Source organism: Diceros bicornis, chromosome 17, assembly GCF_020826845.1.
Source record: "Diceros bicornis minor isolate mBicDic1 chromosome 17, mDicBic1.mat.cur, whole genome shotgun sequence".
NCBI lineage: Eukaryota > Metazoa > Chordata > Mammalia > Perissodactyla > Rhinocerotidae > Diceros > Diceros bicornis.
The window spans coordinates 37,479,607-37,505,440 of NC_080756.1; the positions used below are offsets into that span (position 1 = coordinate 37,479,607).

Consider the following 25,834-nt stretch of genomic DNA (forward strand, 5'->3'; position numbering starts at 1 on the left):
TCCCTGGAGCTCGTCCAGCTTCACTATATGTGATTTGAAATACAGTGACCAGTTTTGCAAAAAGTAGTCCAAATGTAGATGTACAATGATTTTATAAGGACAGGATACCACTGTTGCTGTACATTCCTAGTAGCCAGTGGCCTGCCCCTACCTTTCTGGCTTATAATACCCGGTGCAGTGTATTACATAAAATAATACGGTTAACTTTTTATAGCACTTTTCATTTTATAAAGGGATTTTCATGGTCTTTTATCCTAACCTGTGTAGTCCTGTATGTTATTATTTACTCACTTTTACAGCTGAAGGAACAATGGCTTCGAGCAGATGAGACATTAAGTAGTTTGCCCACGCTCACAGCACAAGTGAGTTCTCCATAGATTGAAGATTTAGGAGTATATCTGCAGCCTAGACTTCTGTCCTGAGCATTAGACCTATATATCAAGCCGCCTATAGGTCATAGCCACCAGCAGAACCCACAAACATATGGAATTCAACATGCTCCAAATTGAACTCATCTTTTCCTCTACCCTTCTCCTTCTGTTCCCATCCCCAACCAAAAAGCTCTGCCGTTTAAAAAAATTGAGATGTAATTCACATAGCATAAAATTCATCCTTTTAAAGGGTACAGTGCTATGGTTTTTGTATATTCACAAAGTTATGCAACCATCAACAATCTAATTCCATAGCATTTTTATCATCCCCAAAAGAAGCCCCGTACCCGTTAACAGTCACTCCCCAATTCCTCCTCCTGCCAACCACTAATCTACTTTCTGTCTCTGTGAATTTGCTTATTCTGAGTATGTCAAATAATTGGAGTCATAAAATATGTAGCCTTTTGTGTCTGGCTTCTTTCCCACAGGATAATGTTTTCAAGGTTTATCCCTATTCTTCCATGTTTTGATAATTCATTTCTTTTTATGGCTGAATAATATTCTGTTGTATGGGTATACCACATTTTGTTTATCCATTCATCAGTTGATGGGCATTTGGATTCTTTCCCTTTTTTTTGACTACTTTCAATAATGCTGCTGTAAACATTCGTGTACAAGTTTTAGTGTGAACATATATTTTCAGTTTTCTCGGGTAAATACCTAGAAGTGGAATTGCTGGGCCATATGGTAGCTTTATTTTTAACTTTTTGAGGAGCTGTCAGACTGTTTTCCACAGTGGCTGCACCATTTACATTCCCACCAGCAATGTATGAGGGTAGTTCTGCCAATTTTATCCATTAACTATTTCTCACAACTACTAATCTCCATTAGTACTGCTGTTGCTACCTGTTCAGCTTCTATCACTTTTTGTAATAGGTTTCTAACTCATCTCCCAGCCTCCAATCTGGTCCCTTTCTATAATTTGCTATAATAATGCTAACAGTGAACCTGGTAAATCTGATCCTCCCTTCCTACTAGTATAAGATGAAGTTCACAACTCCTTAATATGGCATACAAGACCCTCTATAAGCTGGTCTCTGCTTGATTGTTTCACTTCTTCTACTTATCTGTAATCCTTCTAAGCTAATGTTGTATTGAACTTCTTGGTTCCATGTATTCAACATGCTGTTTCATGTTGTTATACATTCTCTTTGCTCCTTCCTGCCTGGAATGTCCCTTCACTCCCCTCTCTTTCTTAATTCATACAAGCAGAATTGATCTCTCCTTCCTGTGTGCCACCATTGTACTTTGTCCTGCATATGGTGTTGCATTTATTTCATTGTATTTTAATTGTTTACATTCATATCTCTCCCACCAGACCTAGTTCCTTGAGGTCAAAAACTTTATAATGCCTGGCACAGTACATCACACTTAGTAGATTTTTAGTAAGTGTTCCTTACTTAAGATGCGGGAGAGAATGGAGTAGGTAGGTGGGATTGAACAAATAAGCATGTGTTTATATATCCCAAATTCCTTGTTTCTTCCCTATTATAATTCTAATATACCAGGCTATTACATGTTTCTAGCTGTCTTTGAGAACTAGCTGTCTACAAAAACCTTTGATAGCTTATCACTAACAGTGTGCAACACATCATTCTATAATGGATTCAAATAATCTTTTAGAGGAGTAACAAAATCTTAAGCATTAAGAGAGTAAAAGTAAGTTTCTCATTTTTTCCTGTCGGTGTTATTTAGCAGTACACGTAAAGTACCTATAACACAATAAGAAAGCCTTACGAACATTTCAAAAGTAAATACTCGAATAATACTTCAGCTGACATTTTCAGCAGTCCTACTCATATTTACAAGAGCATCTGATGGAATCAGCAGCATGAAGATGGAGATTATATGGGATAATGCTTATGATATGCTTATCACAGTATCTGACATATAACTAAGGGCTCAGTAATGTTATCTGTTATAACTACTATTAATAGTGATATGGTTTCCCTTAGTAAAAGTTACTAATTTCTTTAGATTTTTTGTTTACTATAATATGTCTTTCCATGTCAGGGTTACTGCCTGAGTTGGAAATCTAAGTTGAGTATGTTGAAAGATGAATATACTGAGTTACTTGGTTACTATTAATTATAATAGAAAAATGACAAAATAACCATGGTCAATGAGTTTGTCTCATCTTGAATGATTTAGTCTTTTAAATTCCTTTAATGGATCTACTGGATCTACAGATAAGTTTCTTTACATAAAACAGCACTTAAATTTTAAGGCTTGTTAATAAACTGGAAAACACTTTTTAAAAAAATTATACAAGTCAGCGCAGAAAGATGAAAATGCCAAATGGTCACAGGGCACAGGTGATAGGAATAAATATGAAAATATGAAAACAAAACTATTTAACATTATTAATCTTCAAAGAAATGGATATTAAAACAATAAGGATTTTTAGGCTAACAAACTGACAGAAATTTATAGAAAAATAAAAATATAGATGACATGAGTACACTCTTAATGCTTTATGGAAAACTAATGTAATGAACATCATGTATGCACCAACCAGCTTTTTCATATCTTTAAATTCTGCCATGTTTGGCTTAGATCCTTTTTCTTTTTCAAGATATAAAACTTAATACAGTTGAAGGTCCCTGTGTTCTTCTCTGCAGTCTTATTCTCTTCCCTCCCACAAATATTTTTAAATCTCTGTATGTATTGTTTTGTTTATATTTTTACATTAAAGGTGTAATATTATATAAAACTTTCTTGAATACAACATTTATTAAAATATTCTTAAGATATGATAATTTTTAAATTTACAACTGTATTTTAATAGAATTTACAGTATTTTAAACTTGAGCTTATTTTTGTAAGACTGTTTCATAGTGTCTGCGTGTATTTACATTGAATGGATTCATTCATTTATTCAGCAGACAGTATTGATTACCTATTGTGTTCACGACTGTCACGCACAGGGTGTATAGTGGTGAGCAAAACAGATGTGAGCCCAGCCATCATGGGGTTTAAAGCCTAGTAGGGGATATAAACTTAAACATTACGCAAATAAATACATAGTTACAAATTATAATACGTGCTATGAAGGAAACACAGAGGTGCTGAGGAAGGAGAGGGATAAGTCCTTTGAATTTTATTTTTAAGAATGAAGGGATGCTGTTAGAGGACTTGAAGCAAGCCAGTGACATGATCTAATCTACATTTAAAAATGATCACTAGCTGCTATGTGGAGAATATATCGTAATAGTAACAACAGGGATCCCTGCTAGGAAGCAATTGCAGGAGACAAAACAGCTATCGTAGATTAGGGTGATGGTGGTGGTGGTGGTGGGTGCTTGGAAATTTGGAGTATATTTTGAAGATAGATAAATGGCATAAGATTGTGGGTCAGTATTAAATGCCTGTGTAATTTTTCTTTGTAAGACGTTTTAGGATGCCATGTTAAGTATATCTCTATTGTAACTATCGTTTTTAAAAAATAAACAAACCATATTTCCTTAGCATTGTTTACCAGAAGTGACAGTACTGTGTCAAAGGCTATGAACATCTGTATGGCTCTTGATAAATACTGAATGCTTTCCAAAAGGATTGTGCCTATTTATTGTATCACCAGAAATATTTGAGTGCTATCTACAGTTAACTTTTGCCAGCATGGTGTATTTCATTTAGAAAAGTTTTTTACTACTTTAGTAAATAAAAAATAGTACTTTAGCTGGAGTGAGGGGAAACACGTGGAATAACTTTCCTTCATTTAATATTTTATTATGTTAAGCTAGTTTAAGTGGCTTTATCTTATCCTAGGTTCCAAAGGATGTTAGTAACCTATGTATCTGATCTAAAAGATTATTGTATTTGAAAGAATGGAAATAATACTAATTAAAAATATAAAGTTTTGACTTTTCTCCCTCCATCCTTAACTAGTTTCATTGTAGAATCTGTGTGTTTTTAAACTGGTTGGGCTTTGATAACCTGTGCTTTCTCAGAGTGGTGATTTTTTTTTAAGTATTTTTTTTTAGTATAAAAGGAATAAATAATATGTGTTGAGAATACTTCAGATTTGTGAAAAGGTATTTTATTAGCTTAGAGCAGGGGTTGGCAGACTTTTCAGTAAAGGGCCACATGGGTCTTTGTCATATCCTCTTTGTTGTTTTTTTAAACAGCCATTTAAAAACTGTAAAAACTATTCTTAGCTCATGGGCCATACAAAAACAGGTGGGCAGGATTTGGCCTGTGGGCAGTAGTTTGCTGAACCCTTATTTAGACTCTCATCTTGGGAAAGATTCTATGTTGATGCATAAATTTTTTCTGCCTCCATATACTTCTTTTCTTATGGCTAACCTGAAGCTGGAACAAAATCTTGAGTATTTATGTATCATTTTTGTTGTGCTTGCTTTCTGTTTTGTCATCAAACCTGTCAGTTCTTTTCACATCACACTTCACCATTTAATACTTTGTTTTTACCAAGTTGCGCTGCCTTTTTATATAGCTCAGTAACTAATTACATTTCTAAGGATGACTCTAGTTAAAATTAACTTTGGAAATACTGAATTTGTAACCTAAACCTATTATTTCTGATTGGCAGATTCTACTTATTGTTTATATAAGTAGGTTGTAGATAACTTTTTTCAATAACTGAATGTGACTCAGAACTTTGCTGTCAATACTTTTAGGGTTTAGAAGGGAAGAGATAATAGGAATGAAATATATGGGTGAATAGGGACTGTTTTCCCAGTTTCTCAGTCCCTTTGATGGAGTATTCATCATGGGAGCATGTTATGAAATACATGCAGAAACTACTAATATTCCATGTTGTGTACTTTTGAAACATAAAGTGTTTGAAAATTTTGTATATAGGACTTTGTTGAGGTACATCTTGGAGGCATTGTATGTGGGCAGATGGTAAGTAATCCCCAGCCATGCCTTGGGTATAGACTTGTGTGGCTCCAGAAACTGTAGTCTTTAATTTTATTGTTGATAGAAAATTTTAGATTTCAAGACTAAGGAAACTATCAACTATAAGGTTAACTTAAGTTAGTATTGGTAAGTGAAGAATGTGAGGTGACAGCAATAGGTAAGGAAAAGTCTTTGGTCTGTAGCCACACCTAGATAATGAACGGATGACTCTGAGACGCTGTACTTTGCCCTCAATTCCTGCTCTTTCATTATACTTCAAAAACACTGGTTTTCAATTTATAACATAACAGGAGTTCTTTCAAGTAGTTAATTAAGGGAATAGGCTAAAATAAAATGTCAACCAAATGTTCAAATCTTTAGTAAAAAGCTTCTTGTTTAGAAAATAAATAAATGTCTGTCCTTTTTTTCTGACTGGTGAGATAATTGATTTTTATTATAGACAATTTGGAAAGTACAGTTTACTTTAAAAGATAAGCACGAGATCATAGTCTAATATGTTAGTCTTTCACACTTTTTAAAATTAGAAGCCAAAGAAAGAAATACATATAACATAGCATCTAGTACAAAAAAAAAGATAAGCAAGAGATAAATTATTTCTTAAATTATCTCTATCCAAGACAGCCTTTGTTAACATTTTGATGTATATACCAACAGTTCTTTAATATTTGTAGATACATTTATACAGATATGTACATATATTTTAATGGGATCATGCTACATATGTATCTTTGTGTTCTCCTTGCACTGTAAACATTTTTCGAACATTTTACCAAAACCATGATTTTTAATGATGATTCATCTTTTTTTAATTTTTATTTATTTATTTTTTTGGTGAGGAAGATTGGCCCTTAGCTAACATCTATTGCCAATCTTCCTCTTTTTGCTGAGGAAGAGTGGCCCTGGGCTAACATTTGTGCCCATCTTCCTCTATTTTGTATGTGGGACGCCGCCACAGCATGGTTTGATGAGCGGTGCATAGGTCCACACCTGGGATTCAAACCTGTGAACCCCGGGCCGTCAAAGCGGAGTGTGCGAACTTAACCACTATGCCACTGGGCTGGCCCCGCCATTTATCTTTTTAATGTAAGAATGGTCTATAAAGTAATTCGTGAAGTACGGGCACTTTAGTACTACAGCTCACATATAGAACAATAAGAAACAGTGTCCTTAGGTTTATCCTTTATATGCTTTATCAGCTCTGCCTCTTAGTCCATGACTTCACATTGCACCATCCCTTTTCCTTATTTTTTGAGGCCTTATTTTCTGGTCGAGTGTGTGTGAAATCTTTTAGGCGTTAAGTATTAGTCAAAAGGCAGAGGAAAATCAGATTTTCATTTCAAGATTCTGTTAGTGTTACCCACCCCCTTTCCTTTACTCAGTCTTAGAGTTGCATAGGCTCTTTAAGATATCCATCTCTTTCTTCCTCCCTCCCCACCCTCCTTTTCTTTTCAATAGAGGCCCCACAGAATTTGCAGATAAAACAATCATTCTCTTTAGCATTATAGTATCCCTCTGGGCTGTTAGATATTGTTCCCAGGACTTCAGAAATGGATAAGTGCATTAAAATCATCAGTATTGACCATTCTCTTGTATATTCTCTTGGCTATAGGTAAAATAGATGCATGACAATTATTTTATTTGTAAATTGATTGATTTTTCTTGCCATCTAAATCATCCTGAGTAATACAGTTGGAAGAGCTATTCCGTTTTTGTAATAATTATTTTCTTTTGTAGAGAATTTGGGTCTTTTTGTTACCAACATGTATACTTGCATTGTCAAATCTCTGTAAAACACTTTTTTTAAAACTTTTTTTTTTTATTGTGGTAAGATATACATAAAATTTGTCATTGCAGCCATTTTTAAGTGTACATTTCAGTGGCATTAAGTAAATTCACAATATTGGGCAACCATTAGCTCTATCTGTTTCCAGAACTTTTTCATTATCTCAAACTGAAATTTTGTGCCCATTAAGCAATAACTCTCCAGCCCCCTCTCCTCCAGCCCCAGGTAGCCTCTATGTTACTTTTAGTCTCTCTGACCTATTCTAGGTATCTCGTATAAGTGGAATCATAGAATATTTGTCCTTTTGTGTCTAGCTTATTTCATTTAGCATGTTTTCAAGGTTCATCCATGTTGTAGCATGTATCCAAATTTCATTCTTTTTATGGCTAAATAATATTCCACTGTGTGTGTGCGTGTGTATGTGTGTACACACACACCACATTTTGCTTATCCATTCATCTGTTAATAAACACTTGGGTTGTTTCTAGATTTTGACTATTACAAATAATACTGCTATGAACATCGGCATACGAGAATCTGTTTGAGTCCCTGCTTTCCGTTCTTTTGGTTATATACCTAGGAATGGAATTGCTGGACCATATGGTAATTCTATGTGTAACTTTTTGAGGAACTGCCAAACTTTTCCACAGTGGCCGCACAATTTTACATTCCTACCAGCAGTGTACAAAGGTTCTAGTTTCTCCATGTCCTCACTAACACTTATTTTCTTTTTCTTTCTTTTTTTTTAAATAGCCATCCTAATGGGTGTGAAGTGGTAGTTGATTGTGGTTTTGATTTGCATTTCCCTATTGATGTTGAGCATCTTTCATGTGCTTATTGGCCATTTGTATATCTTCTTTGGAGAAATATCTATTCAAGTCCTATGCCCAGTTTTGAATGGCGTGGTTTGTTTTTTTGTTATTGAGTTGTGTCAAACACCTTTTTAAAAGTAAAAGGTGCACCATAATAATCCAGACTGTGTTTCTCCCTTCTCAGGATTCCTACAGGAAACAAGTAGTAATTGATGGAGAAACCTGTCTCTTGGATATTCTCGACACAGCAGGTCAAGAGGAGTACAGTGCAATGAGGGACCAGTACATGAGGACTGGGGAGGGCTTTCTTTGTGTATTTGCCATAAATAATACTAAATCATTTGAAGATATTCACCATTATAGGTGGGTTTAAACTGAATATAATAAATTGACATTGAGGAGTAATTATATCTTCCATTTATTGAGTCTTTGCTAACCACTGTGCATAAGTTAACTAATTTAAATTTTAAAATAATTTTTATGAGGTAGATGATACCTCCATTTTACAAATGAAGTTCTTGAGTAGCTTGTTCCAGATTGCGTAGGTAGTTGTAGTGCTGGGATTGAAACATAGCCTGTTTGACTCCAAAACCTGTGCTCTTAACCACTGTACACTAGAGAAACAAGGTTTTAAGCTAGATCCATCATAAAAATGAAAACCATCAATAAAAATATGAAAAGGTAATTGAGATGGTACCACTCGAATAGCCTTAAAAATAATCAAGGATATTTAGTGTAGAATTTCTTGGAATTGGATAAACATTGGCCTTAGGTATTTAAGAAAAAAACACAACTCTGAAGTTGTAAAAGATTGAAGTCTTTAAAGAATTTTAAAGTTTTAAAGAATCTGAAAAATCTGCATAAAACTGACTACTTTTATTAAAATAATCATTTTTAGATTAAGTGTAGTTTATATTCTGTTTCATTGAGGGTTTACAATTTTCATAAAACTGGATATTAAGCAAATATCTCATTTATCAGCCATCTCATACAACAGTGAGTTAGCCTAGTTTAAGAGGTTTAACATTTTACTTACGTAGCATTTATTAAGCATGTTTTCTCTGTGGTCTAGTAATAGAGAAAAAGAAATTTGGGTGGGTGATAATATTTTTGTAGAATAGTAAACAGCTGTAAATATGTTAACGTATCCAAGTTTACTCAGCTAACAAGTAGAGTAACTGGGAAATTGAACCAATTCTGACTCTGTTGTCTACTTGCTCCTTATTCCATGCTGCATCTTTGAAATTCACCTAAAATTGTGAAGCGATAGAATTTTGCCCCATATTTAGAGTTTATGCACATCTTATATTGAAAAATAACATAGAAGGACTTTTATAGAATAAACAGTGTAGTAACATCAGTGTTGTCCACATACAAATAAAAATCTTTTTTTGAGAAAGGAATGTAAAAATTATGTTAATTTTTAATTTGTGTTTGTATAAAAACTTTTAATTCTATACATATACATTTAACAACATATAGTATATGTTTCTAAGATTATAATTTTAAAAATTAGGCATAGTACTTTTTTGGCCTAGAATTTTTCAATATTTTTTGTTTTATCATTGTGACCTACCTGCATATGAACCTACTAGATTATAGTTTTACTATATTTCTAGGTATTTGATCTTTTAAGAGACATAGAAGTTCTCTGTTTAAGATGAAGGAAAAAAAATAACCAGAAGGAGAAGCAAGGAAAATTGGGTGTGGTGGGAGCTAGGAATTAATTGAAAGTCTTCTTTCAGCCATATTTTATGAGACAAAGTTGTGGACAGTTTTTGAAAGATTTTTGTTACTAATGTCTCTGCTGTAATTTTTTTTTTCCTCCCCAGAGAACAAATAAAAAGAGTTAAAGACTCTGAAGATGTACCTATGGTCCTAGTAGGAAATAAATGTGATTTGCCTTCTAGAACAGTAGACACAAAACAGGCTCAGGACTTAGCAAGAAGTTATGGAATTCCTTTTATTGAAACATCAGCAAAGACAAGACAGGTAAGAATTAAAATTGTAATAAATACAAAACTGTTCTCTGCAAACTATATCAAGTGATTTTAATCCTTAATTTACTAATGTATATTCTAATAATGTCATTTTGGGAGCAGGAGGGCAAGAACATTAATAGATGTACATAGCTGATAGCATAACTGTTACATCATTTAATGTAATTTATCAATTTTTCTTTCCATTATACTAAAACAGGAAATAAAACAATATTTATTTGGTAAATGTTCTCTTGAGGGTATGAGAGGGCAGCGCTTCTTAATCCAGTGTCCATGGTATTATTTTTGGCTTTGATTTCTTTCCACATTGAACATTTCTCTTCCGCTCAGCACATCTTACATTCAGGATTCAAGAAATGTGGGAATTTTTTTTTACTGTTATGTTTATGAAGTCAAAGAACAGGAGAACAAATTTGAGTTTCCTATTTTAGAAGTGCTTTTAAGATCATTATGTCATATGTTTCTAGATTAAATTGTATTTGAAGGATTTTACTTTGGTAGAATTTTTTTAGGATATATTTATTTTTGGAGAAAGTTTTCATTAAAACAAGAGAATCTTTAGAAAGTAAATAGAAATTCTCAATTATTCATTTATTCTGTTGTTCTGACAAAAATTAATGCCAGATTGACCTTGAATTTTGTTTAAAAAATTATTTTCATTTTAAAATTAACTTTTTCTCTAGGTAAAATAAAATAATTTCAGTTGATATTATTTGACCTATTTGTATGAAATAAGAGTTTAAAATATAGAAAAAAATCCTAGAAACGAATATATAAGGATATGATTGAATACAATTTTCATATATTAAGAAATTGATCAGTTTATGTTCCATACAAGATGAACGTCTGTTTTGGGCTTTGTCTGGTTACATGTACCTGTGAGCCCAGAAAACCAATATTGTGGAATTTAACTTCTGTAATGCTAGGAGTTAAGAAAATTGATGAACAACTTATTACGTGGTTAAACTTATAAAAACAGACATTCTAGAACTTTCATTAAGTTTTGTAAAGGGGTAAAAATTTAAAAGCAAAATCATTCAGCTAGTATATATGTCTATATCCCTAGTGGAAGATCATATTTTCCTCTTCCTAGTTGTACAAATTTGGTACACAGTGAAAAAAACAATGAATTCTATTTTAAGTCTTTGTTTTTGGATTAAAAGCTGCATTTCTGTAGTTTGACCATAGGACAGATATCTCATTCTAAAATCTGATTTATAGGTTAAAGATTTGGTATACATCACTTCACTTTACTTTAGAGGAATTAAGATCTCATTCAGATCCATTCGCAGGTCCCAAAGACTGGGGAAGAGGTTTGGTTTTCATCATCTTTTTACATGCCTTCTCTGACCAGACTCCTTGGTTTCCGTAGAGAGTAGGTACTTAGAAAACATGATTATAACTTTTTGTCCCAACATTTTCTTATGAAAAATTTTTAAATATAAAATTAAAGGAATTTTATTGAAAACATTTGAAAACCTACTACCTAGGTTATATACCATTAACATTTTATTAACTTGCATTATTTGTAACTTTTAAAAGCTACTTTTTAGACTAGTGAACATTTTAGTTTACATTTTACAAAGAAAAGAAAAAACGGGAGAGACTTGCCTCATGTTATAGAGGGTTGCAGGTAGAGTAGTGCTTCTCATGCTTTAATATGCCTATGAATCAACTGAGCTTATTCAAACTCAGATTCTAGTTCAATGGGTCTGGGTTGGGACCTGTGATTCTGCATTTCTAACAGGCTCTCAGGTGATGGCTGATTTTGGTACATGGACCGCATTTGGAGTAGAAAGGCAATAGAGGACAGAAAAAGGGAGTCTTCTTGTTACTCCTACTATGTTGCCTTTCACTTCTCATGTGCTAAGATCCTAAAATAGCTGTCTTCTTTCTTTTTTTTTGTATGGTTACTACCTCAAAAGTACTAGTTGATTCTTAATATGCTTTAATATACCACAGTATTTATAATTAATCATTAAACTACCTGGTTTCCTTTTAAAATAGATTTTTAGGTTTTATACTGGGTTTTTTTTGGGGGTGGGTTGGGGAAGGTGTATGTAGTTCGTATGATATGGTAGTGGATTAACTTAAATTTGTTCTGTAGACATTTTTGTGGATCATTTAATTAAAATATAGAGTGATATAAAGGAATACTTGTACTTTATTTCTTAACCTAGCACTCAGCTTTTCTTATATTTTGTTTTATTGATATCTTTCTGTAATTTATGTTGCTAAAGTATAATTTAGATATTTAGTTTCTGATCTTTAATTTCTTTTTATTACATGGACTTGTTGATTTGCCTTTCAACAGTTTATTCATCTTCCTCTTTTGAAATTAATTTGATATTTGCATGCTTTTGGAAGACTTCGAAGAGCTGTTCCAAGTAATTGGAGATTATACGATGAAATACGTAAATTTTTATAAATTTTACATCTCCAGTTTTTGTGAAAATTTGAAGCCCTATTTTCTACAGAGTATTTTATTTGTTACTTCATCTGCTATTATTTATTTACTATTTGAACAAAATAAATATGCATATCCTTGTTGTATTTATTGGCAGCTACTTGTTCATGCCTTAAGTTTTGGTCTTTAGCATGAACCTAAAACATAAACACCAAAAAGAATTATATTCAAGTTAGTAGGAACAGGACATTCATTTAGAACTTCTTATACATATAAGTCAGGGGTTGGCAAACCTTTTCTGTAAAGAGCCAGATAATAAATATTTTAGGCTTTGTGGGCCACAAGCGGTTATCTGTTGCATTTTTTTTTCTTATAACCCTTTAAAAATGCAAAAATCATTCTTAGCTTGTGGGCAGTACAAAAAATAGGCTGTGGCTACATTTGGCCTGCGGGTTGTAGCGTGCTGATCCCCGATTCTCTGGGGAACTGTATTGTTAGATTAGATACTAGAAGTTAGGTCAGACTTTTAACTTAAATTTTACAGGCTAACATTCGTAATTTTAAAGTACAGTTTATTCTGTAAAAGAGAAATAGCTCTTTTTAAGACTAGGTTGCAAAATATGTACTTTACCAACTTTGTAATTTTAAAAAGCCCATTATATAACTAGAATATAATGAATTATATTTCTTTACAATTATTTTAGTCCATATCTGAAAGGCCAAAGTAGTTTTTATTTTCTTCTAGTATGCGGTATGTGGTCTCCATGTTCTTAGTAGTTAAAGACTGCTACCTAGTTCACATTTATCTGGGCAGTTAGTAATTGACAGATTTTTCTGGCTTCTTTGGGCAGTGTCTGGCAGTTGAAACCAAAGCATTGACACCATGGTAATCAGCTATGTGTTTACGAGTCTGCTAAAATCAGAAATGGGGAGGGTTCAGTGAAGTGGATGACAAAAGCAGAGTTCTCTGCTACTCCTGATTCGGCTTTTTTGCTTTGTGGAGATCTCAATTTGAGCATAATGTGAAAATTAGTTTTACGAACTTAAAAATGTTAACTGATTAATTTCCTGTTTTTTGTTGTTAATTTCTACATACTTAAAATTAGTTGTTAGAAGACCTCCATTAAAGAAAGCTCCTGATAAAATTGTTTTAACAAAGCAAACCAAACAAAAAAACCTCCTTATGTGCCATATTTCTCTGTTTAATAGTAGTTGAGTTTGTGTACATGAGATCAATATTTTGAACTGGAGCTTTTTATGAGTTAAAAATAGAACAGTTACTGAGCACCTGCTGTACACCACCCGTAGCCTACCAAGTAGTGTTATTGCTGCATTTCAGTAGTACCTGAGATAGGCTATAATTTTGCAAGGTTTCTTGAGAAATTCAGCAATGCAAAGTTGCCTTTTAGAATACATCTTATTCCCTCCCATTCCTCTCCCCTAAGAAGGCTAGTATTCTTGCATCTGTTTACTTGAAAGAGTTTGCAAAAATTTTTGCTGATAATAAGCCATTCAACAGTAACAAATACTTGTTTAAAATTAAATCGCTTATTGAAAGCATTATAGGCACCAGGATATAGAATGATGCTATTTGTTAACAGTTCTTTCTCCAGTATGGCGTGCTCTATTTTCATAGTATCACAAGTATGTTTTCAGATAATAAGAGAGCTGAAAATAGTCAAATCTCTTGATTTAAAAAAATTTACATATATAAACTTGTACACTTTTGTTCCTACATAAACATTTTCAAAATTGTTCTTAAAGTTTAATAAGTGACATTTGAAAATGAGTACATGTGGCAACAAGCCATATTCTCAAGAATAAATTGAGTGCCAGTTAAGAGCTTAGCAACTAGCCACAGTAGGTATTAAACATCTGTTTTGGCTAAACTTTATCTTTAAAAGTTACTACAAATTTTGGAATATGAAACCAGTGTTCTGTGCCAGTGGTTTAAGGTGTACACAAGGATAAATAATGTTCTCTTGATGTCACTATAACTGCAAAGGATATTATCAAGAAATAAGTAATTTAAGTCTGAGAAAATATGGTAAATAACTGACTTTAAAATCTAATTTAAATTTCCTACTAGTAAATATAAGAAATGAAAAAAGTCACTCTGGAATAACTATTTCTCAGTGTTGTTAATTACCTTAGCCACTGAGGTCCTAATACTGATTCTTGGTGGTGGGTAGTAATCTCTTCTTTTAAACTATTGGCTTCCAATTCTCTCTCTGCATTGCTGGAAACAAAAATCATATATTCTGGTATTGGTGATGGGAATGTGCACAATTAAAAAGTAGACATGTTCAAACTGATTTTAGAAATAAGTCACAATCAAAATTTGCTTCTGCTAAATTAGTAGAGGACCAAAACCCTGTTTTTCCCCCCTCATAGCATGTTTTAGTACTTCTACGTTGACCTTGTAACTTTTTTTTTAAACAGGAATAAAAGTTTACATTCTTAAAAAATATGAGCTTTTACCTGGTTTGTTTCATTTATTTATATATATATACATTTTAATTTCTTGAATTGATTTTCAAATTGGAAGAGAATCATTTGTAAAGATCTCTTAAGTGCCAGCTCATGCTCTGCATTTTACATGCTTTAAAAAAGAGTCATTTTAATGCCTTAAATTATCTTATTTAATAGTGAGAATCTAATATATAATTTTTTTCAAGGACTTATGAGTAGAAATAAACCCTCTCTTCTTGAGAATTAATGATAAATATAAAATATTAAAAATTTTATATACAGGTACAAGTGGCTATCTAATTTAAAGTACCAACATATTTAATGATTTCAGAAAATGGTTGGAAATTTTTACTTTGTAGTTGGCTTAGTTAGCTAGTTGATTAAATTGATTCCATTAAAAATAAGATACAAAATTTTCTTGGGCTATAATGATTTTTGTATTAGATAGCTAAATAGAAATATATCACTGGGTGGTATAACTTGAGATGTACATTTTAATATATAATCAACATGTTATTTAAATGCCTACTTCTTAACTGAAACTTAATTTTATGAATTTTAAATTAAAATTTTACTTTAAAGGTAAATTACTGAACTCTACTGAAGCAATTCTTAATATAGTCTTCAGATTTATAAAAATGAATATACCCTAAAGAATTGAGGTGCCTTTTTTTTTCTTAACTGTTATAGACAATGGATGTGCAGTGACTTGTGCATGCAAAAATTATGTCTTAGCAGTAAATGGCCAATTCTCTGTGCCTGATTGAATTTAAAACTATAAATCATACTTTTGATATATATTAGCTTTTTAGGTGCTGGGTCCATTTTGCCACATTTGGTTCATAGAAAGACTGATGTTACCAATCCCAGAAAGTTAAAATATGCCAGTCCTCATTGTGAGTAATTCATTCTTAAAATTAAAAGAACAGGTTAAGCTTAAAATTAAATGTGCAATAAAATATACCAGCTTTCCTAAACACTGAAGTCTTTCTTTTATAAGAATAACACAAATATTACATCTTTTAAGTTAATCTGCACTACATATAGATTAATATTTGTGTGCATTTCTCTTTTAGAGGTCAGCTTCTACTTTGATGGTATGTTTTTCTAGACAAACTAGCAGTACAGTTAACTAAACACTGTGTCTCCTTTGGCTAGTGCCTAATTTTCTGGACTGGAGAAGACATTAAAAACTTTGTTGCTCTCCATATGGACACGTATGATTCTGTTTATTGTCATTGCATTCTTACCATAGCCTTAAGCAGGAGAAGTCCCTTTTGCCCCTTTAGAGTACTTAAATTAGATGGAAGGTATGAAGCCAGTATAATACGGTACTATTCTAAAAATTATTTTTAAGACTTGTAATAAGGATACAAAATGCATTGCTATTATTTTCTGTATTTTAACAATTCATGATGTTTTCCTATTATGATAAACAGCCTTCATTTAGCATTTTTATTTAAATAATGTCATTATTCATCCACAGAAGTCCCAGTCTCAGCTCCACTTGTGGACCCTAGAAATTGACTGGTTAGTGTTGTAACTGAAGATAGAACTCAAGCATCCAGTCTCTTGATCCAACTTTATTTTGAGATGCTTTTTGTTTGTTTGTTTGTTTTTTTACAAGGGTTAAACACCCCTTTTGTACCATTTTTCTTCTCATTCCCCACACCAGGTAGGAACTGGAGGGGTAGTGCAATGGGGATGAGTGGTACATAAATCATTTGTTTTCCTTAAGTCAAAGAAATAATTTTAAACTTCAGCTTAGGCTTTAATTTCATGACTAGCAAACTAAAATTGCATTAATTGATACACAGGTACTAATACATGTACTTAGGTTTTTCATAATCTCCCCTAATTCTTAATTAAAATTTTTTTTTAAAAAATTCCATTACAAAACAAAACTGACTTTAAAGAACAAACCAGGATTCAAGCCTATATTTTAAAACTACATCCCCAGTTTTATTCAAACAATCTGATGTCTGTTTTGAAAAAAATTCTCAAGTAAAGCTCATAATTTCAAACTTCTTGCACATGGCTGTCCCAGTAAATTACTATTACCAATGAAACAGACTTTAAAGAAGTTGTGTTTTACAATGCAGAGAGTGGAGGATGCTTTTTATACATTGGTGAGAGAGATCCAACAATACAGATTGAAAAAAATCAGCAAAGAAGAAAAGACTCCTGGCTGTGTGAAAATTAAAAAATGCATTGTAATGTAATCTGGTAAGTTCAGCATATTAATTTTGGCAGAAAGCAGATGTCTTTCAAAGGTAACAAAGTAGCAACCACTTTAGAACTACTTAGGTGTGGGATTCTAATTTGAAGTATTAAAAGATAAACTTGTATTTTGTACATTTATTTTTAATCTAATGGGTATTAATTACAAATGAGACAGTTTTGATGGCTATAGACTACATTCATCATGGGGTCTAGAGAGAAAACATATAAGAAACCACATAAAGTAGTGAGGTTGAATGACCTAGAAGGTGGGAAAGGGCAACTCTTACTGTGTATTTTTTCTTTTGGACATTCCACAAGCAAATACTTGTTCTGCCTGTGTACTCTAACTTGGTGGCATCAACATCACTTTTTTACCGAAGTGAGAAATCTGGGAGTCTTGGGATGACTCCTACATCCCTCTTTTTCACCCCCATTTGGAGTTAACCACAAATTCCAATGATGTTACATTCTAACTCTTGTATCACATCATTTGTCCAGGTCCCTATCATTTCTTGCTAGGACTATTAGAACCCCTTTTTTGGTTTACCTGTTGCCACCTTCATTCACAGTGCAACCAGAGAGAGATACTTAAAAGAAATGTCATTCTCTTATCTTTAAATCCAGTCACTAACTTCCTGTCACCTCTGGAATAAAATCTCAAGTTTCATAGCATGTTATATATGGTTCTTAATACCTTCCTACACCTCCAGCCTTTGGCCTTATTTCTAAAAACTCCTTGTCTGAAACTTTTTTGTCCTTATGTAAATAAACACCATGTAATTTCTTACATTCCCTTGAGTCTTGTTGCTCTTGTTTGGAATGCCAATATTCTTATCCCCTAGTCTTACTCATTAGCTAACACTCTTTCATGATTCTTCAGTCCTCTGTTCTTGAAGAATCTTTCTTTAAACCCTTAGACTGGGCATAATGCCCTTTCTGTGCATTCCCAGTATACCATTCTTAACTGTTATACACTTACCATGTTAAATTGAAATAACCTCTTTTATGTCTGATTTCTATACAGTAGAATCTTAGAGAGTCAGAATCATAAATTTTTAATTTTTGCATGCCCATGGCCTAACGAGGTTCCTGGCACATAGTAGCTGCCCGGTTGGATTTATTGAGTGGAATATCTCAGTTTCCTTTCTAAACTAACCCATAGTAAATTTGGTCTTGCTCAGAAAATATTTCACTCAATAGATGCCATAAAGTTCATACCAATGCTTAAGATTTTGATGCATATTGTTTGTAATATATAATGTTCTGTGAGAATATGAAATAAAATTGTAGGATATCATTTATTGTGCTTAAACTAAAGGTTGGTTTTCTTTATTATGTGAATTTAAGGTCTGAAATAATTAATGTATCCCCCAAAAGTATAAAATATACATCTGAATAGTTGACTCTGTCCCAAAAGATATTATGTGGCATACTAATCTGTTAAACTCAGAAGAAGAAACGAAGCATGACTGGCATTAATTTTTATTGAGATTTATGAACTCAGTATTTTTCGAGTGTCATTGTGCAAAGCAATATCTTAATTTAGAAGTTGTGGTAAATTTAACATTATAATGCAATTTGAAAAGTTAAACTTTTGAAATAACAGTAGCCATGACTAGATTTAAGTGATGGTTTTTTAATTTTTTCCTCCTGTTGTCTTACTACTAGATGATTTTTAAAGTAGAACTATTTAGAATAAAATAAGTTTTATCCTTTTTTATTTAAAACAAAGGTGAAAGCATGTACTATTGTAAAATTTCCAACTTGTGCAAACTATATTTTCAGTGATTATGTAGTGTGAAGGTCGAATAATTGTTGGGCATGATGAATGGAATCCTTTTTTTTTCCATTGGACATGGATAGCATTCATATAAAGAAAAAACTATACTTGGTAGTACTTAAAATTTTAAATAAAAATAATTTTACACAATTAATTTGACAATGATAAATATATACAAATTAGATTTTCTTAGTCCTAGGTGTGCACTGACGTACTGCTTGCCAAGCCATGCTGTGGTGGCGTCCCACATAAAGTGGAGGAAGATGGGCACGGATGTTAGCCCAGGGCCAGTCTTCCTCAGCAAAAAAAGAGGAAGATTGGCAGATGTTAGCACAGGGCTGATCTCCTCACAAAAAAAAAAAAGAAAAAAAAGGAATGTGTCTTCTCTATTTCTATATCATGGTTTTTCATTTTATCTGCTTCACCATTTTAGTACCATTGACATTTTTCTTCATTATAAAAGCAGTTGAAATGGGGTAGACTACATAAGGATGTGTGATTTGTGAAGGGTAGGGAAGTTGGATTAGATCCTCTTTTAAGATTCCATCCCATTCTAAGGGTTTATGATTATAAATTAGTCAAGGGTTGGTGAGCTATAAAATAATTATTCTTTATTATATTATTGGAAGTTTTTCGATCTCTGTTAAGAAGGTTAGCATGAAGGTTTATCTGTAAAGACTTGACTGTATTGCTGAGAAATTATGTCTTATCACTTTTCCTTTCTCCTTTGAGTGAAACAAAAGCATTGTTTACATCATATCAGTAATGATATCAGAAAGTGGGGACATCAATGAGTACAGTTTGGGGCTTTATTGGGGACTTGTTTCACTTGTATTCAAATCAGTAATGCTGGTTTTTATTCTACAACTATTTGTTTAAATGTTTGAGAGCAAGTCTTTCATTCCCACTCTGTGTTTACTTCCTTAACAATATTGGTAATAGTTTTTCTGAATTTTAGATTTGTTGTAAAAATTAGTTAAATGTAACTTGAATGAAAATGCTCTGAATTAATTTTATTATTTTGAAATATTAATTGTAGAAGATCTTAGTAATGCAGTAAAGGAAAAATCATATCACTGTTAAATTTTTAAATTTTAAATTATTTTCAAGATAATATAACTTAATGAATATGTTTATATGAATATTCAACAGAGGTGATTAAATGAGTAAAAACCCAGTTGTCATTGTTCTTAAAGTGGCTTGATTTATAAGACTTTGTTGGGTAATTGTTCCTAAGACTCCCTCTAGTGTCGAGGTTTGAAAACATCATTAGGTTAACTGGTTTTTTTTTAATAGTTAGGACTCAGTGGAACAGATTTTAAAATATTACATAGAGGATATTTTTTCTTTAATTTTTTATTTTACGTTTTTATTTAATTTGCTTTTTAATGGGAACATGGCAAGAATTGACTTATGTGTGGATCCTATATAATTTAAGTACTGAAGGGTTAAAATCTGCTGTCCTGCTATAGCTTTCAGTGTGCCATTTTTCATGTTATGAATTACCAGGTTGAAAATTATTCTGACTTGAAGTCACTTTCAGTCATTACTAATTTAGATACCTTGCTATGATCATAAATAGATGTAGGCCAAAATGACCAAATGGAAATTTCTTTGAAGATACAGCATTTGGCTTTATGTGGCAAGCTTTTGAATACTTGATATACTAAACAGAAACTAAAACAGTAATAAAAGAGAATCTCCAAATTGGTAGACTGCATCATCATTGAGATGATTTAGCTCATTTCTCCACAAATCAGAGACACTACATTTTTCAAAAGTAGTGTGTCTTGTGTTGGGATCACTTTAAATTTCTTTCTTATATGATAAGTATATGAATTGAAACTAATGCCTTAATATATATTATTTGAAGACTGAAAGTATATTCAAATACTGTTTACTTCTTGGTAATTACTTAGATCTAATGGATTTAAAATAAGTAGTGAACCAGAGCTCAAATATCGTTACTGTGAATATTTATGAAAATAGTATATACTTGCATGGCTTACATCTAATGTCTAGAAACTCAGGAATAATTAAGTATAAATACATATTCACACACACACACACACACACACACACACACACACACACACAAATGCATTTGGATTTTGGTGACTGAGGTGTACCAAAAGGGAAAAACTAGTAGCAAATTAAGTTCTGGGGGTCGTTTGTTAAGCTTATGTAAGATTCTGTGCCATTGATATTCATTGCCTTCTGTGAAAATCAGTGTTTTTATTTATAATGTTGAAAAATTATCTATGAAGACGACATTTAAGAATCCTAAAAGTCTTATATTCAGTTGTCTAAATAGAAATATAAAGTGTTCTTATTCTGTCTCAGTATTAATGTTTTCATTAGTAATATATTCTTTCTGTTATCTGTATACCTCACACCATCATATATATTCACAATTTAATACTTGTTTTGTATTTCAGGGTGTTGATGATGCCTTCTATACATTAGTTCGAGAAATTCGAAAACATAAAGAAAAGATGAGCAAAGATGGTAAAAAGAAGAAAAAGAAGTCAAAGACAAAGTGTATAATTATGTAAATACAATTTGTACTTTTTTCTTAAGGCATACTTAAGTAAAAGTGGTAATTTTTGTACATTACACTAAATTATTAGCATTTGTTTTAGCATTACCTAATTTTCTTTCTGCTCCATCCAAACTGTTAGCTTTTATCTTGAATGCTTATTTTAAAATGACAGTGGAAACTTTCTTTCCTCTAAGTGCCAGTATTCCCTGAGTTTTGGTTTTTGAACTAGCAATGCCTGTGAAAAAGAAACTGAATACCTGAGATTTCTGTCTTGGGGCTTTTGGTGCATGCAGTTGATTACTTCCTATTTTTCTTACCAATTGTGAACTTTGGTGTGAAACAAATTAATGAAGCTTTTGAATCATCCCTGTTCTCTGTTTCATCTAGTCACATATATGGATTAATTACTAATTATAACTTCAGTTGAGATTTCCTGTTTGGTTCTACTGAAACATTGAGGGAACACGAATTTATGGGCTTCCTGTAGATTCATCTTGTAGAGATCATGTCCTATAGTTTCAGTCACCCGTAATGAATGTAAAGTTACACTGTTCACAAAGATTTTCTCCCTCTTTCCACTGCTACTTGTCATGGTCATGCTCCCAAAAATATTATATTTTTTCTATAAAAAGGGAAAAAATGGAAAAAAATGCAAGGCAATGGAAAATATTAAAAGGCCATTTACTTTCCATATTAGATAAATTCCTATAATACTCTGAATAGCTTTTCCTGTTAAGGCATACCCAGTGTGTAATGAGGATTATAGCAGCCATTTTGGGAGCTATATTTACATGCTACTAAATTTTTGTAATAATTGAAAAAATTTTAACATGTATAAAAAATTCTCATAGGAATTAAATATAGTCTCCCTATGTCAGATTGCTCTTTCTTAGCATAACTTTTAAATCTTTTCTTGAACTTCAGTCTTTGAAAATAGTTTTAATTCTGGTAGTGAGGTTAAAGATTATTTTGGCCAGTTAGCTTAGTAGGTGTTAAAGAGACCAAGGTTGCAAGGCCAGGCCTGTGTGAACCTTTGAGCTTCATTGAGAGTTTCACAGTATGGACTGCATCCTTGTGGTCTTCCAGTGTTGTCATGCATTGGCTGGTCAGAAATGGGGACTAGGAGAGAGTTTAGATAGCTCAGCAAGATGCATTCTCACTGTGTGGTGGTCCTGCTGACAGATCAGGAACATGACTTTTGTTTAAAAAAAAAAACAAACAACAGAACTTGTTAAAAAAAAAGTATTTTAAATGAGATTTTGGGGTGGGGAATGGCAAGACTTTAATTTTTTTTAAGCAGTGAAATGAAAAAGTTTCAAAATCTCTAGTATTGGCTAGTTCTCTTAATACTGGCTAAAGTAACATTTCATAAACATTTTATAAGTCTGGTCCATATTTAAAAATATCTAATGCTTAAAAATAGATAAGTTAATATTAACAAAATGATTCAATGCATTTAAAATGTTACTTATTTTAACATATTTCAAGTGAGATGGTATGTTGAGGTGAAAATATCACTGGACTAAGAGGAAGGTGACTTAGATTCTAGTCTTTTACAACTCTGATTTTGGGCAAGTCACTTACTATCCATTTCTTCATGTTAAAAGAAGTCATCTCAAAGGCTATATCTAGCATTACAACTATGTGATTTACATGCAGTTTACATAAGGATATACCTATTTGTCAATCTCAGCACAGTCTGTAACTTTTTACCTGTGTTATCATCTTCACTGCCAGTCTCAGGCAAAATTGTGCAAGAGGTGAAGTTTATTGTTGAATATCCATTCTCCAGGTTCAGGAGTCCTCTCTCATATTAGTGTCATCTTGCCTGCCTCCCTTTCTACATGCCCCATGACTTGAAGCTTTTTCTTTTAATACTTCTGATTCCCCTAACCTCAAGATTTATTGCTGCTTTGGATATCTACATGAAGGCTTCCCATCAAGTCAAATCAGAATGCCCTACATCTTATTTCCTCAGACTCAACATAATCTGACAGATACTATAATGGGATTTAACCTAATAGCTAATTTTCAGCAATTTAATCTTGATCCTTTGAACATCATCTCTTTGCTGCCTGGTCCATTAATGACTAGGTGGGAATTTCATACCTGCTATGAGTAGACAGAACCCTATCCAGTGGAAGGAGAACTTAGTAAAGATAGTGCTGAAAGAATTCCTTAGGTAATCTACAACTAGGAGTAGCCCTGGTAACAGTGATACATTCCATTGTTTTAATAACTAAAATCTTATAATGAAAAATACTTTAAAATTTAATTCATAAAGCTTGCTGTTTAGCAGAATTCATTTATTCAACAAATATTTGAGTGCCTTCTAGATGCCAGGCACTACACAGGGCACTGGGGATATTGTGGTATCCCCAAACAAGGGACATAATCCCTATCCTTATGTAGTGCTTACATTCTAGAGTGGTCTATAATATCTTGGTGAGACATTTGGCACATGACCCAGAGATAACATAATGTATATTTTAGTTTTGCAAAGAAGGGATTTAATCTTCTAGTTCTAAAGTAATTGTTTTGCTCTGATTCCTATGTAACTGATTAATGAAGCTACTTTATATAAATCATTTACTTCATCGTTTTAAAGGAATAAACTTGATTATATTGTTTTTTATTTGGCATAATTATGTGATTCTATTGGGACAGTTATAGTACACATTAAGTTGTATGTCAGCTAATAATATTAAAATTCCCAAGTGTGTAATATTCTAGTTGGTCTCTTTGTAGAAGTAATTAAAATAGACTTTTAAAATTAAGTATTGAATTCTAAAACAGTTTTGTTTATCTGGATATGATTAAACAGAAGCCTGAACTAAGTCACAGAAAAGGAAACTTCTGGGTAAAAATCAATGATTTCAGAAATGCTATGCTAAACTACAGGTTTATGGAACATTATCTAGGTAGGGTGTTAAGACTTAGGTAGTACTTCTCTTGTTTCTACCCAAGAGAAAGAAATGGCCACACTAAAGGAATTGCAGTGCATAACTGAAGGGGTTTTTAGGACTCTTGAATTTTTGATGTAGCCGGGCAATTGTTTTTTAAGGCAGTGGTAATTATCCTTTATTATGTGAATTTTGAATGGTTTGACAAAAGGTTTGTTTTTGCAGAGATTTTAAAAGGGGAGAGATAATCCTAGAAATAACATAAATGTTATCTAATTATTACAGCCTTAAAGATAAAAATCCTGTTGAAGTTGAAAAAAATTGCTAAAATCTGTAGTCTTAGCCATTAACATGTTTGTGGAAGAATGTAGCAGAAGTATGTAGTATAATTTGATGAATATTCCCAATTAGGAATTCTAGGCTCTATTTTAACTGAGTCACACTGCATAGGAATTTAGAACCTAACTTTTATAGGTTATCAAAACCTTTGTCACCATTGCACAATTTTGTCCAAATATAGAAATGTGAGGCATGTTAAGTTGCAGTTTGCACAAATTCATCTCATTTGTATTCCAGTGATTTTTTTCTTCTAACCATTTTTTTCTCAACAATATAGACACATTCATTTTTTTTTTGTAGGCAATAAAAACTGTCATTTGCATTTGTCAAAGAGTAATAATTTCTTGATAATGATGTATTAATGATTTTTAAAAACCCATCAGTTACTTTAAAGCTGAATTTATATTTAATAACTTCTGTGTTAATATTGGGTAGCATGAAATCTGCATTGAGAAATTGAACAGCATACAACTGGTAGCTGTACATTCCTTCAGAAAATGAAAATTATTTCTTTCTAAAGATACATTCACATCAGTTCTTGAAGAATAGTCATAATTAGATTAATACTTTAGTTTAATAATAGTTTTAAGTGCCTGTTTGGGATGATGATAGATAATTTAGATGAATTTAGGAAAATCAAGGTTATTACCTGCAGAAATGTCAATTACAGAGGGTCCCCCTCCCCACAGAGCTTAAATGGGTTATGTAAGTTTTATCCAAAAGTTCCCAGTTCCACTGTCTTGTGTTTTCATGTTGAAAATACTTTTGCATTTTTCCTTTGAGTGCCAATTTCTTACTAGTACTATTTCTTAATGTAACATGTTTACCTGGAATGTATTTTAACTATTTTTGTATAGTGTAAACTGAAACATGCACATTTTGTACATTGTGCTTTTTTTGTGGGACATATGCAGTGTGATCCAGTTGTTTTCCATCATTTGGTTGCGCTGACCTAGGAATGTTGGTCATATCAAACATTAAATTTAAAAATGACCACTCTTTTAATTAAAATTAACTTTTAAATGTTTATAGGAGTATGTGCTGTGAAGTGATCTGAAATTTGTAATATTTTTGTCATGAACTGTACTGCTCCTAATTATTGTAATGTAATAAAAATAGTTATGGTGACTATGATAGTGTGTGTTTCTTTTTTTTTTTAATTTTTTTTTTATTTTATTTTTTCCCCCAATGCCCCAGTAGATAGTTGTATGTCATAGCTGCACATTCTTCTAGTTGCTGTACGTGGGATGCGGCCTCAGCA

At 32.3% G+C, this 25,834-nt stretch overlaps 1 protein-coding gene across 5 annotated transcripts in view; it reads left to right on the forward strand.

The window, feature by feature from the left end:
• The window catches only part of KRAS (KRAS proto-oncogene, GTPase), a 36,246-nt gene extending 12,886 nt beyond the window's left edge, over positions 1-23,360 (forward strand). For 3 of the 5 annotated variants that reach the window (XM_058558634.1, XM_058558631.1, XM_058558632.1), the window contains exons 3-6: positions 8,092-8,270; positions 9,740-9,899; positions 16,889-17,012; positions 21,228-21,290. In XM_058558634.1, the coding sequence (XP_058414617.1) occupies positions 8,092-8,270; positions 9,740-9,899; positions 16,889-17,008 (459 nt within the window). In that variant the 3' untranslated portion in view covers positions 17,009-17,012; positions 21,228-21,290. Of the gene's footprint in view, positions 1-8,091; positions 8,271-9,739; positions 9,900-16,888; positions 17,013-19,297; positions 19,299-21,227 lie in introns of all 5 variants that reach the window. The other 2 variants (XM_058558635.1, XM_058558633.1) reach the window with 2 other exon arrangements.
• Positions 23,361-25,834: the final 2,474 nt, after the last annotated feature.